The sequence below is a fragment of the Chinchilla lanigera genome, unplaced genomic scaffold (assembly GCF_000276665.1).
Source record: "Chinchilla lanigera isolate Chin_1 unplaced genomic scaffold, ChiLan1.0 scaffold00022, whole genome shotgun sequence".
Classification (NCBI taxonomy): domain Eukaryota; kingdom Metazoa; phylum Chordata; class Mammalia; order Rodentia; family Chinchillidae; genus Chinchilla; species Chinchilla lanigera.
In genome coordinates this window covers 15,589,586-15,603,851 of record NW_004955423.1, presented here as the reverse complement: position 1 = coordinate 15,603,851, position 14,266 = coordinate 15,589,586, and the positions used below count along the sequence as shown (strand labels likewise).

At 56.7% G+C, this 14,266-nt stretch overlaps 1 protein-coding gene across 1 annotated transcript in view; it reads left to right on the top strand.

The window, feature by feature from the left end:
- The window catches only part of Ak5 (adenylate kinase 5), a gene marked incomplete at its 5' end in the record, with an annotated part of 209,082 nt that overhangs the window by 192,463 nt on the left and 2,353 nt on the right, over positions 1-14,266 (top strand). The window contains 3 exon segments of the mRNA XM_005385219.2: positions 5,065-5,228; positions 5,698-5,814; positions 7,694-7,885. Coding sequence (XP_005385276.1) covers positions 5,065-5,228; positions 5,698-5,814; positions 7,694-7,885 — 473 coding nt within the window.

Here is a 14,266-nt window from a genome sequence, read left to right as displayed (position 1 = left end):
GCGCTGTCCGCTGCCTCACGTGTTTGCTTAAATTAATTCTAAAGAACCCAGGGGCGCTCGCTCAGCGAAGCGCGAAGCCGGCGGCCGGGAAGGCGCGCTCTCCGGGTCAGCGCCGCCCTCTGAGTTTCGTCGCTTGCTGAGAAGCGGCACATTCGGCGCTTGAAACGTTTTGACATTGCCAAGCAGTGCTGTCGGCTGTTTTTTCTTGAGGCGACCGGCTTCATTTATCTTCAAGAACATCTCTGCCCGAAAAATTTCTGCCAGATACTCATCATCATCATCATAATAACTTGTGCAATAGATGATCTTTCAGAAAGTCGAAATGGTGTCCCATTTAAAATGCAACCTGGTCAGCGCTCAGAGAGTCGCACAAGATCGTTCCCCCAGAAGCTCGAGTTTGCTTGTTTGGCTGGTTGGTTGGTTTTTGGTTTTTGAAACAGGGTCTCAGTGTGTAGTTGATGCTGGCCTTGAACTCTCTGTGTAGCCCAGGCTGTCCTTGAATTTATAGTGATCCTCCTGCCTCAGCCTCCCAAGTGCTGGAATTACAGGCCTGCGCCACCACGCCCAGTTCTCAAGGTGTTCTTAAGTAATGTTATTGCCCCTCCCTTCCCTCCGTCCTTCCCTCCCTCCCTGCTTCCTTCCTTCCTTCTTCCTTCCCTCCTTCCTTCCTCCCCTTTTTCTCTTTCCCGGCAGGGTCGTCACGGGGACACGCGCTAGTGCAGTCGGAGCCCGTGTTGTATTCACCAGTGTTAGAATCACTGCTCCAGCCGCTCGCGCAAAGCCAGTGAGCTCTCCTACCGGGGTGAACGCGGGCGCCCGTCTGCGGGGTACACCGAGGGACCCCCGGGGCCGCCGCGCGGTGTCGAGCAGAGCTGGGTGTGGGCTGAAGGGGGCCCCACGCTGAGCGCTGGCGTCCGCGGCAGAGCCCGGGGCTGCGCCCTCCTTCGTCCCTGCGGGGAGCGCGCCATGCATCTGCGCGGCTGTCCGTCCGTCTGTCCGTCCATCCCTCGGTCTCGGGAAGCCGGGCCTCGGCTGCGCTGCGCGGTGGAGCCGGGGCGTGTCGAGGCCACATCCCGGTCAGCCGAGTGTCTTGTGGGCTTCGGAAGGGAAGGGCAGGGGCAGGGGCGTTCCCCCACAGAAAGCGAGGCAGGAGCAGTTCCCAGCCGCGAGGTTGGGGAAAATGCAGTGAAAATTGCCTGCTGGAAGCGGGCATGGTGGTGCACGCCTGTGATCACAGCACTCAGGAGGCTGAGGCAGGCGGATCGCTGCCAGTTCGAGGCCAGCCTGGGCTACAGCGCAAGACCCGGTCTCCAAAGAAGAAAGAACGAGGGCCCCACACTGCCGGAAGCCACTGTGCTACAAGAGACCTTTTGGGTTTTGTTTCGGTTTTTTGTACTGAATGAAACAGGAACAAGCCAATGACTCGGGAAACAGAGACCATTTTGGCCTTTAAAATATCACATGTGCGGGGCTGGGGATTTAGCTCAGCGGCAAAAGCGCCTGCCTGGCAAGCGCAAGGTCGTGAGTTCGGTTCCGGTACCGGAGAAAAACCAAAAAAAAAAAAAAAAAAATCACATGTGCAAAGTGTCCTCCTCCCATTTTGCTTTAAAAAGTCTCAGTCTTTTCCATTGCAAATAAAACACATTTAAGCCCAGCATGGCGGTACACGCGTGTGATCCCCGCACTGCCGGAGGCTGAGGCAGGAGGGCCGAAAGTTTGAGCCCAACCTGGGCAATTTAGCAGATTAGTGAGATCCTGTCTCTCAGTAAAAATAAGTAAATGAAAGGCTGGGGACATAACCCTGGGAGAAGGGCCTGGATTCAATCCCCAGGACTGCAGAAATAAAACTGAAGCCGTCTAAACCAACCCCTGGGTTCTCTTGTGCGGGAGCTGGCTCTTCAGCTGCACCGCGACTGCGGTACGGCAGCCCGGTGGGGCGCCGAGCCTGGAGATGTCCCCACGGCCGCCTTCGTCACAGTCCGGGCCTGCGTGTCCCCGCCCTGCTGTCCGAGCCCTGGCCTGGTGCCTGGGGAGCCTTCGAGGACGTGAAACCCCAGGCCTGGCGGCAGTGGGGGGACAGACCCAGCGCCACCCGGGGCCCTAACGTCTCCCACGGCCTCGCCCCACCCAAGGCCGCGGAAAGACGGGCACAAGGCCGGCCGAGCGCGGGGCCAGCCCGACACCCCGATCCTCAGAGACTGCGGCCACCCGGAGGGGCCTGGGACAGCAGGCAGTTTCCGGCAAATCCAGATGTGTATTTGGCAGTCACTCCAGCCAACAGGACCATTTCTCCTCTTTTTTGGTTTTCCAAAGTATCTAAATCTTCTAAGGACCATGTATTTTTTTCACAGTGAGGAGAAAATAATTTCTTTAAAAGAAAAATAACTCTAGCACTGGGGAAGCTGAGGCAGGAAGACTGCCCTGGAATACATAGCAAAATCCTGTCTCAAAAAAGAAAAAAAGGCCGGGCATGGTGGCTCACGCCTGTAATCCCAGCAATCGGGAGAGGCTGAGGCAGGAGGATCCTTGTGAGTTCCAGGCCAGCCTAGGCTACAAAGTGAGCTCAAGGCCAGCCTGAACTGCACAGTGAGACCCTGTCTCAAAAAAGGCAAAAAAAAATTAAATCTACCAGCATAAAACAGACCTTCATGAGCTACAAGGCCAGAGGCCTGGTGGACCAGAAAAGTGGATCTGGAGGCTGTGCGGTGATTTCTCAGACGCGTTTGGTCTCCACACCGCATGGTGGGCACGAATAGTCCCCAGCGCCGCGACCCCCGGCTTGACCGGGAGGAGCCGCCGCCCTGTGCGGGCAGGGAGAGGAAGCCCGCGGTGCTGGGACAGCGCCGGCTCGGGGTTCTGCTCGGGGACACGGAGCGTCAGCGCCGCCTCACTGGGACTTCGGGCCAGTCCCGTCCTCGGCGGCCAGTCCCGTCCTCGGCGACCGGCCCCCGAGTTGGACGGGGCCAGCGGCAGTGGCGGCGCAGCCCGTCCCTTCTCCAGCAGACAGCCCCCACCCCTCGGCCCCGTCCCCCAGAGAACAAAGCTCCTGCAGCCGCTCCTGGCCACGCCCCCCACCTCACGGGAAGCTGAAGCAGGACGCGCTGGGTGGCCATGGCCATGGCCCGGCTGGGGGTCGCACCCAGGGCGCAGTCAGCTACCAGCCTTTCTCTGAAAGTGACCGGGCAGTCACAGGGACCTGGAGCCAGCCTTGGGACCCGTTTCGTTTAGGAGGAAGAATATTTCAGGGGGCAGAAATAGGCTCGCTAGGTAGCCTGGGCTGGTCTTGAACTCACTGTGCAGTTCAGGCTGGCCTGGAACTCCAACTGGTCCTCCTGCCTCAGCCTCCCAGGTACGGGGATCGCAGGCGCGCGCCTCTACAGTCACTTGCGCCCTGGTCCTGCCGAGCCGGGGGGAATCCAGGAGCTGGGTGCTACTCGCAGTTGCTTAGTCCTGGTCTGCCGGTCTGCAGGCCGCTGCTGAGTCCCCCCCGCATCCCCTACTCCAGGCAGGCCTGCACTCTGATTCCTCTCCCCGTCCTCCCGCCACCTCTAGATTCTTTAGGTTTTCATGGAAGAGAAGCTCTGCGCTATGTAGGTGTCTTCCCGAGAGGTCTCAGGACAGCGTGTTCCAGCGTGGGGCCCACGCACACCCGGGTTCACAGAGGCACAACGGGGCAGCGGCCTGCACAGCCGTGGCCAGCACACTGCGGAGCACTACGCTGCCATGAAGAAGGACACACTCAAGGCATTTGTGGGGAAATGGCTGCACCTTGACACCATAACATTAAACGTTAAATAAACCGGACACACAGGCGCCATCTGTGAGGGAAACCTGGTGGGGGTGACCACGTGATCATGCCCAGGTCTGCAGCTCGGGCACGGCAGAGAAAGCCAGGCGCCCAAGAACATACTGCTTCCCTCTGCCGGCCCGGCTGTGAGCATCGCCGCACTGCACCATTGCCCTCACGTGGAAGATGTTAAACACACACCTGAGCAAGCGTGGGGGCACACTCCTGTCATCCCCGCACTCAGGAGGCTGAGGCAGGAGGATCTCTGCGAGCTCAAGGCCAGCCTGGGCTACACAGCGAGACCCTGTCTTGAAGAACAAAACAAAACAATTGCATTTACGGTTGAGGATAAACATTAACTCCCTTTCCCCCAAAGTAGTAACAGGCTGCTTCCAAGTGCAGTGGGGTGCACGGCTGAGTCAGCCTGGCCGCGGTGACAAGCGTGTGACAGCCTCTCGCGGCCGCCTGTCGGTCCGCTGTTCCCTAAGGCTGTGCGGCGCCCTCCGGCCGTGTGTTTTATTTTTATTTGAGTCCCAGGTCCAGAGCCCTGAAGTCAGGGAGGTCCCGGCCCCGGAGCCCGCGTCTCCGCTTTCCCCGGCCGGGGAGAAGGCGGGGTGAGCGGAGGCCGCGCTGCCTCGGCTTCAGAAGCCAAGCCAGGGGACACCCCAGCCCCGAGCGCGGCCCGGCCGTCCCGGCAAGAGCGCTTCTAGGGCAGCTGAGGCGGCGCTCTGTCATCTGCCGTGTTCGCAGTCCTGCCCCGCCCGCCGCACACCTGGCGGAGCACAGCTGGACGGCCGCACAGCTGGACGGCGGAGGCAGCAGGCGCGCCGCGGTTCCTCTGCGGAGGCCTCCGCGGATCCGGCCCGGGCTGCGAGACCCGAGCCCAAGTGGGGGGCAGAGGTGCCAGGGCAGGGTCAGAGGGGACACACCGGGACACGGGAGCGTGCGCCGTGCGGTCGATGAAGCGAGGAGGGGCCCGGGAAAGGCAACCACCAGGGCTCCGCCCCACCCGCACCCCGGCCTCCGAGGCCGCCGTTCTTTGGGGGAGGGGCTGGGTTTTGAGGCAAGGTCTCGCTGCATAGCCCAGGCTGGCCTTGAACTCCGGGATCCTCCTGCCTCAGCCTCCCCAGTGTTTTGGTCACAGCCACCACGCGCGGCTGTACCCACCCAGTGTTATGGTCAGAACCACCTGGCCCCTCCGGGGATACTTCACTCTTTAGGAGCAGCACCCGCCCCTCTGTGGCCCAGGGGACGCGGCTGACCGACCTCTCCTCCAGGTGGCCCGGGCTCCGGCAAAGGCGCGCAGTGCGAGAGGCTGGCGGCCAAGTACGGCCTGGCGCACCTGTCGCCCGGGCGGCTGCTGCGGGCCGAGCTGGCGGCGAACTCGGAGCGAAGCCGGCGGATCCGGGCCCGCGTGGAGCGCGGCGAGCAGGCGCCCCCGGTGAGCCAGGGCCCCGCCGGGACTGGGGACGGGCGCCAGGGCCAGCCTCTGGCTTCTCTTTATTGTTTCATTTTATTTTATTTTTTGGCTTTTTGAGACAGGATCTTGCTATACAGCCCAGGCTGTCCTCAAACTCAGAGCGATCCTCCTGCCTGAGCCTCCCCAAAATGGCGATTCCGGCTGTCTTTCTGCACACCACTCCTACCACTCCTGCTTCTTCATGAGGACTATCTCATGGTTATGGAGGCCACTTGGCCTGGCTGTGCCCCCCTGCCACGCCCTGCCAAAAGTCAGAGGGCCAGGGAATTCCTGCGATCCCAGCACTCAGGAGGCTGAGGCAGGAGGAGCTCCCCGGGTTGAGGGCCTGCCTGGGCCACATGGGCACGGGCCATCGCCATCTACTCAGTCCTTCTGTCCCTGGGGGGTGACCCTGCTGTCCACGCTCTGCTGACCGCTGTCTCTGCTGCAGGCCGTCATCTTGGAGCTGCTGCAGGAGGCCATGGCCGCCAGGCTTGGCGACACGCACGGCTTCCTGATCTCCGGCTTTCCGGGGGGGCTAAAGCAAGGGGAGGAGTTCAGCCGCCAGGTGAGGAAGGGCGCCCGGGCTCGGGTTTGAGGTCCGGCGCGGCGTGGGTCCCCTCACACCGCACCCATCACATCTCAGACTAGAGACAAGATGGCAGAGGCGGGAGGGTCTCCTCCAGTTTGAGGCCAGGGCGAGGGCAGGGCCGCTGATGTGAGGACTGAAACCCGGGAAGGTGCCGGCCTGGTCCGCCCACGCTCAGATCCGCCCGGCCCCTCTCCGCCGTCTCACTGACTTCTCCGGCGGTGGCCTCAGTTTCCCCCTGTCGGATGTAGATCCTGCCATCTGAGGGACCTCGCATAAATGTGTTTCTGTTCCCCGGTGGGTCCAGCAAGGACCCAGGGTGCTGTCATTTTCCGGTTCCAGTCACCGTCTGTTCACTGTGTCAGGGAGCTGGTCAGCCCAGCGCGCTGGGAGGCTGAGGCAGGAGGAGCACGCTTAGGGAGACCTTGTCCCTAAATAAATAAAGAAAAAGATGTTGCTTCAAGTGAAGTCCCCAGTGGAAGCCCCAGGGGGGGAATGGGGTTGTTGATTGACCCAACCTGGGGTACCACAGCAGGGACAGGAAGGGGCGGGGCATCACACACCCTGAGAGATGCCAGGAGGAAGACGTGCCCGCAGCACCCGGCTTTCATTTCATGCTTTTAAAAGTAACCTTTTAATCCAGCCCTTAGCTAATAGATTTGGGGGTCAGCGCCGAGCACGGGTAGGGATACCGCCAGCCCCGTGGCCCTGGTTCCGGGCACCTGTGCACACCTTGATTTTTCTTGGGGTGTCAAACTTTAGCTAATACGAGGTTAATGTTTCCCTTAAAATTACTGAAGTGTGCTGGGCACACGCCTGTCATCTCAGCGCTTGGGAGGCTGAGGCAGGTGGGTTGATGTGAGTTCTAGGCCAGCCTGAACTGCACTGGGAGACCCTGTCAAAAAATTAAAAAGGGGCGGGGGGCAGCCGGGAACTTAGCTCAGTGGCACAGCGCCTGCCTGGCAAGCGTGAGGTCCCGAGTTTGATTCCTGATCCCCCCAAAATAAAAAATTAAAACATAGCTGAATGTCGTGGTGCACATCTGTAATCCCAGCACTCTTGCAAGCTGAGGACAGAGGGTCGCAACTCAGAGCCCAAGCTGGACAGTTTAGCAATTTCATGAGAGCGTGTTTCTAAATAGGATTTTTGCTTGCTTGTTTTTATAGTTTGAGACAGGGCCTCACTATGTAGCCCAGGCTGGCCACGGACTCTGGCGCTCCTCCTGCCTCAGCCTCCCGAGCGCTCCTCGCCCGGCTTCTAAATAAGACTTGGGAGGGGCGGGGGCTGGGCTCTCAGCGAAGGACTACGTGGCCGCGGCGCTGCCTGCGGAAGGCGCCTGGGCTGAGCGCGCCCTCTGCTGGCCGGCGTGGGTCACTGCTGACGAGCGCGGCGCACACCCGGCGGCCTGGCGCGGCTCCCGCGGGATCGGATCTCCGGTCTTTCGCAGGAGCGATGAGCTCAGCTCCTCCTGCAACTCCTGCTGCCGTGGCCCAAGCGTGCGTCGCGCCTGGTTGCTGTCAGCCGGCAGGCACCTTCGGGGGCGACAAGGACACGGCGGGGTCCCTAGCCCAGGCCTCCTTGCAGCCAGGGCTGGGCAGGCAGCCGGGGCACAGTTAGATTGTCCCAGACTCAAAAAGAGACAAAAAGACAGTTCAAGGAAGGACAGTATCGACGTGGTGTGCACGCCTGTAACCCCAGCACTCAGGAGGCTGAGGCGGGAGGGTTGCTGTGAGTTCAAGGCCAGCCTGAACTACCTAGCAAGCCACTGTCTCAAAAGAGGAAAGAACTAGGGCCCAGGCCTTCCCGGGACATCAGCAGTGTAGACCCTCTGGGCTTGTCCTGCCCTGTCCCCTCCCAGGTCGGGGACCCGCACTTGGTCATCTGCATGGACTGCTCGGCGGACACCATGACCAGCCGCCTTCTCCAGAGGAGCCCAGGCAACGCGGCCCCAGAGGACGCCGCCAAGACGGTGGCCAAGCGCCTGGAGACCTACTACCGGGCCTGCCTGCCGGTCCTGGCCCACTACGAGGGCACGACGCAGCTGAGAAAGGTGAGCCGCGGCCCTGGGCGCCGAGGCCACGGTGCAGGGGCCTGGGGGTCAGAGCTGCGGAACTGGGGTGCCAAGCTCGAGCCCAGCCTGGGCAACCTAGTGAGATCTGGTGTCAAAATAAGCAATTTTTTAAAATTTTTATTTTATGGAAAAAACAGAACAAAATTTCATAACAAAATAGTAGGAGAATAACCATAGTTAGTACATTACATGTTGTTATCTTTAAAGTAGTTGCTCAGGGTACAAGACATGGGCATAAAAAATTCTCTAATCAATATTAGCACAAACCTTCCTTTTCAGTGAGCTAGGAGACACTAATAGTATACTGACTTGCATTTTTCCCTTTTCCCTTCCATCCTTTCCCTTTTCACCCACCCTAGTTCCTTTTTCCTTTTGAACAGTTTCTTCCCATTTCACAATATCTATTGTACATTTTAGATCATATTTACTCTTTCAGTGTCTCACACCAGGGAGACAATCCAATGTTTACAAACATGAGTCTGATTTATTTCACTTATGAGTATGGTCTCTAGGTGCATCCATTTACCTATAAAAGAAGGATAAGCCTCAAACTCATTCCTCTTTATGGCTGAGTAGTACTCCATTGTATAAAAAGACCATATCTTTTTTACCCATTCCTCTGCTGATGGGTAGATGGATTGTTTCCAAGATCTAGCTATGATAAATTGTGCTGTTATAAACACGGGTGCACATACATCGCTGTGGTATGATGTTTTTAATTCTTCTGGGGAAATACCTAGAAGGGGAATAGCTAGGTTGAATGGGACCTCTAATCCTAGTTTACTGAGGAATCTCCACACTGATTTCCACAGTGGTTGCACCAGTCTGCACTCCCACCAGCAGTGGAGAAGAGTTCCTTTCTTCCCACAGCCCCTCCAGCATGTTATTGGTTGGTTTCTTGATGACGGCCATCCTTTCTGGGGTGAGATGGAACCCAGTGTTGTTTTGATTTGCATCTCTCAAGTGACCGATGACATGTTTTCCTGTATTTATTTGCCGTTTTTTATTTCTTCATCTGAGAAGTGTGTATTCACCTCAGATGCCCATTTTTTGATTGGGTCTTTGGATTTGGGGGCCTGATTTTTTTCAGTTCTTTATATGTTCTGGATAAAAGTCCATTGGTGATTTCTTTTGATGTGCAAAAGCATCAAAATAAATAATTTTTTTTAAATGGTGGGGATATAGCTCAGCTTGAAAGCCCTGGCTTCCTTCCCCAGTGCTGACAGAAAACAATTAAAAAGTTGAGCATATACTCATATGTTTCAGGGCGCCATTGTACTTGGAAAAACTACTTTTTCCAAAAAAAAGAGAGAAAGGGAGGAAAAATAAAGTAGCCTGTGCCCGAGACTCTCAGGAACCCCTAGATCTGGGCCGGACAGAACCATCCCCAGGCCTCTTCTAGGTCTGAGATTTGGTGCCTTTGAATTCCGGAGGTTGGCGCATTCACCATTGGCACTTGGCCCTTTTGCCAATTTTTTTCTTGATTTTTTTTTTGAGAAAGGGTCACACTATACAGTTTAGTAACTGGCCTTAAAATCACTACATTGCCCAGCCTGGCCTCAAACTCACAGCGATCTTCCTGCCTCAGCCTCCCAAGTGCTGGGACAACAGGCATGCGCCACTGTGCCAGGCTTGGAGGTCAGTTTTTCTGAATTCGTGTCATGTCAGAGTCGAGTCTGGGACCTGCACCCCGGACGGGGCGGGTTGCAGGTCTGCTACTCTGTCACAGACTTCGGAGCGGGTCAGCGAGCGCAGTGAGGCCCAGGGGGCGGAGCTTGAGGCCCGCACTCAGGACAGCAGAGCGCGCACGGAGAACTACGTAGCAAGGCTCTGTCTCAGGAAGAGCTCCGTTTTCCTTGCACCCTTTTTACCTATTTCTCCTACGCTGGCTCGTTATTATTAGCACATTTTTTAAAGTTTCTCCATTTCACCCAGACATTGTGTCTGGCTGCAGAGCCGGCATTATGTTGATTTTCCCCCATACTGAGGACGGCACCTAAGGCCCCAGGCATGCTCATCTGTTTCTCAGATACCAACTCCCAACTGTTTTGTTCATTTATTTATTTCTTATTTTGAGACAGGGTCTGGCAAAGTTACCCAGGATGGCCTGGAGTCCTCCTGCCTCAGCCCCCTGAGTAGCTGGGATTACAGGCATGTGCCACCGTGCCTAGCTGACACATTTTTGTTTTTTTGACCAGGGTCTCACTATGTAGCCCAGGCTGGCCTTGAACTCTTGGCAATCCTCCTGCCTCAGCCTCCTGAGCGCTGGGATTACAGGTGTGCACCACCACACCCGAACTCCCACTTGGGCTATTTTTAAGTACTACCGTTCCTTACTTTTCTTTAGAAACACCAAGTTCTTAAATTTCTGTACCAGCACAGTGTGGCAGAAATATAATGTGAACCTCATAAGCACGGGAGTTTGAAATTTTCTAGTAGCCACACTGACAAGACACGAAACCCAATTGGTGGTGGTTTTACCGAGTGTCTGAAATGTCTGAGCAGACCCTCTCTGGTGCTCGGGGGCACACAAGGCACACAGCCTTGGATTGCAGAGTACAGTTTGGTACTTACAGCTTTACTCTGATATTTTTATTTTGCTGTCTGCCTTTAGGAAAAGTACCAAATCTGTCTTCAGCATCACCCATCCGTCCAGCTCTCTAGCCCCCAGTCCTGATTTAATTCTCTCCTTTGGATATTTTGCTCTATTACCTGAGCTTGTTCCTTCCATCTCATGCTGTTTTTTTTTTTTTTTTTTCAGCCCAAGTCTGCTCTCCTTTTGTGACGTTCTGTTCTTACTTCATGCGAACCTCATCCTCTCCCCTGTTAACGACAGCAAAGGAAGCATCCATTGCTCCTCCTGGGTTTCAGTAGACCCTGTTTCTGTCTTGTATCCATCACTTCTGTCATAATTACATCTTTATACTCTACATTTACTGATAGAAAGTAAACTCTGCGGGAAGAATTATGCCTGTCTCATTCACTGTTGGCAGGTAGGATAGCACACACCGGTAATCCCAGCACCCTGGGAGGCTGAGGCAGGAAGATCATGAGTTTGAGCCCAGCCTGGGCACCTTAGTGAATTAGTGAGACCCTGATTCAAAATTTTTAAAAATAAGGTAAAATGAAAAGGGTTGGGGATATAGCTCAGTGTGAAGGCCGTGGGTTCGATCCCCAGTACTGCAAATAAATAATAAATAAACCAACCGCCACCATCTGCCACTCTGGGCTGGCGCAGCCTCAGTGGCCGAGGATGATTCGGAAGACTCACGGCCACCTGGCATGGCTTCAGGTCCCCAAGGTAGAGCCCAGGGACAGTGGCGTGGAGCATGTAGCCGAGGCCTGAGGGACAAGGTGGGACCTTCACACAGCCCCTCCCAGCCCAGGGCCCTGTGGCATTGCTTCTGCCATCTTTTACTGGTGACAAGCAATTCACAGAAGGCAGCCCAACCTAAGGGGAGATTTCCGCCATCTCCTTTGTTCATTATTTGGTTTTCTGAGACCGGGTCTCACTGTGGAGCTCAGGCTGACCTCGAACAATCCTCCTGCCTCAGCCTCCCGAATGCTGGGATTACGCATGGGTGGCACAACACCCAGCTGTACTCTGATGGGTGAGTAGGAAGGCCACCTGCGGGAGGACAGGTGAGACAGGAATCTTTGGAGACGGTCTCCCACCCCATGGGACAGTTGGGGAGTGGCTCGTGGTGGCTCCCGCCTTGTGCCTCCAATCCTGGGCACCCGGCCAGGAGCTCGGATCTGCCCTAGAGGGCAGGGCGGGTGCACAGCTGCTCCTGCTGCCTGTGGCCGGTGACATCGCTCAGGGACAGGGTCCCGCGTCATCCCAGGCTCTCGTGTCCACGGGGCTTCTGCGTGGGCCCGGGGGCTGGGTGTCCACGAGCGGAGCCCTTGAGCTCCAGAGGCCAGGGTGGGACTCCGAGGACAGCGCTCGGACAGTGGCTCTTTCCGTGAGGAAGGGAAGAGGGCGAGGGGAGGTGCAAACAGAAAAATCAGTTTTATTGCTTCATTTTCTGGCGCCCACCACCTGCCTAGAGCCAGGCCCTGAGGACAGGCGCTGAGCAGTGACCTCGTCCTCACCTCTTCCTGTCTCCATGGACACTGACAAGGGTCGTCTGCTTGACCAAACTCCAGTCAGTGTTGGGTTTCTATGCAAATATCCTCAGAGCCCTGGGGCTCCTGGGCAGGGCTTGTGGACGGTGATTGGCCCGTGACTCATTAGGGGGCGGGGCCTTGTGGAGGGGCGGGGCCTTGTGGAGGGGCGGGGCCTGGAAGGGTTTATCTCCCTACCAGCTGCTCCCTTGTCTCTCTGTTTCCGGTGCGCCGTGCGGTGAGCACCTCTGCTCCGCCAGGCCTGTCTGCCGTGCTGGCCTCCCTGGAGCCGGCCGGCTGTGCACCAAAACTTGAGCCAAAATAAACTCCTCCTCCTTCAAGGGGAGAGTACTGGGTATTTTATTTTGTCCCTGCTACAAGAAACAAGCGAAAACAGGCTCTGGAGCCTCCTCCCAGGCCTGTGCCCTTGCTGATAAAAGCGGGGGTCAGCAAAGAGGGCGGCTAAGTCAGCATAACCGGTTCTTCACCTCCCTTCGCCGGCTGGTGCTCAGCAAGCACTGCTGAGATCCAGCCGTCCAGGCCTGACCACAGTCCTGCCCTGGTGTCCCTGCCTCATCTGCCCGCCCACCAGGGTCCGAGTCGGATGCACCAAGGTTGAAGGGCAGAGGCTCTGATGCCCGCCGCACTTTCCTGACGTCACTGGGTGACTCGGGGTCAGGCTGACCTGGGGCCCCCCGCCACCCACAGGGCCCTGGCAGCGCTGTGCCCAGCGCTGTGCGCGAGGAGACAAACCCGGGCCGCTCCTCGCGGCTCCAGCTCCCGCCTCTGCACCCCAAGCCCGGCCCTGTCCCCACCGTGTCCCCGGACAGCCGCAGGTGTCATCCCCAGCGCCAGCCGCCCCGAGACGGCTGCCACTGCTCGGCTGAGCGGGGCCCTGGCTGCGGTCCGCGTCTCTACGCCTTACAGCGGCTCCGCGTGCACAAAAGCGAGCCTGAAATGGCGCTCCCGCCCCGCGGGCACCGAACCCCCAGCCTCCCAAGCACCGCCATCCCCTCGGGCAGGACCGCCGCTGCGCGCTCGGTGGACGCGGGGCCGTTTGCGGATCGGCGCCCGGGAACTGCCCCAGCTCCGCCCTTGCACCGCCCTGCTTCTTCGACAACCCGGACTTTTTCTTCTTTTCCTGTGGGTGCATTTTAGACAGGCGCGGTGAGCACTCCTCGGAGAGTTTACGGCTGGACACGGGCTCCTTCTCCCGGCGCCTCCCGCCCTCCCGTCAGCCCCTCCCTCCTCATCTGCAAAAGCCGGGTTTCCATTTGTTCCTTCTTGCCTCTTTTCTCCTCGCCTTTCGCCCTCCCCTCTCCCCACTTCCCCTTCCCATTTGAACATTTTCTTCCCATCTCCCCCTTTGGTCCTTATTTACCCTTTCGGTTTCTCTTGCCGGGGAAACGGTGCAGTATTTACACGTGTGTCCAGTTTCACTTAAGGCTATGGTCTCGTCCATTTAGCTAGGAAATGTCTCAAGCTTATCCCTTTTTAATTTTTTTTTTTTTAATTTGGGGAGTTTTTTTAGACAGAGTCTCACTATGTACCCCAGGCTGGCCTCGAACTTGTGACGATCACCCTGCCTTGTCCTCTCAAGTGCTGGGATTACAGGCATGCACTACCACACCTGTTTTTATTTTTTCGAGTTTAACCTTCTTTATGGCTGAGTAGTACTCCAGTGTGTTAAAAATACATCTTCTTTATCCATTCACCAGTTGATAGGCATTTGGGCTGTTTCCAAGATTTAGCTATTACAAACTGCCACTGTGCATATACTGCTGTGGTATGATGCTTTTAATTCTTTCAGGAGCATACCCAGAAGGGGAATAGCTGGATCACATAGCACAGTGGTTGCACCAGTCTACACTCCCACCAGCAGTGAAGAAGGGTTCCTTTTCCCCCCCAGTCTCTCCAGCATAGGTTGTTGGTTGATTTCTTGGTGATAGCCATTCTCTCTGGGGTGAGATGGAGTCTCAGTGTTAATTTGTATCTCTCGAATGACCAGTGATGTTGAACATTTTCTCATGTATTTATTTGCTGTTTGCATTTCTTCACCTGAGAAGTGTGTATTCATTTCAGGTGCCCATTTTTGGATTGGGTCTTTAAATTTGGGGGGGTGTCTGATGTTTTTTAATTCTTTATATATTCTAAGTAGTAGTCCTTTGTCTGAGGAACAGCTGGCAAAACTCCCCCACACACTGTGGGTTGTCTCTTCGCTCTTGGTGGTTTCTCTTGCTGTGCACAAGCTTT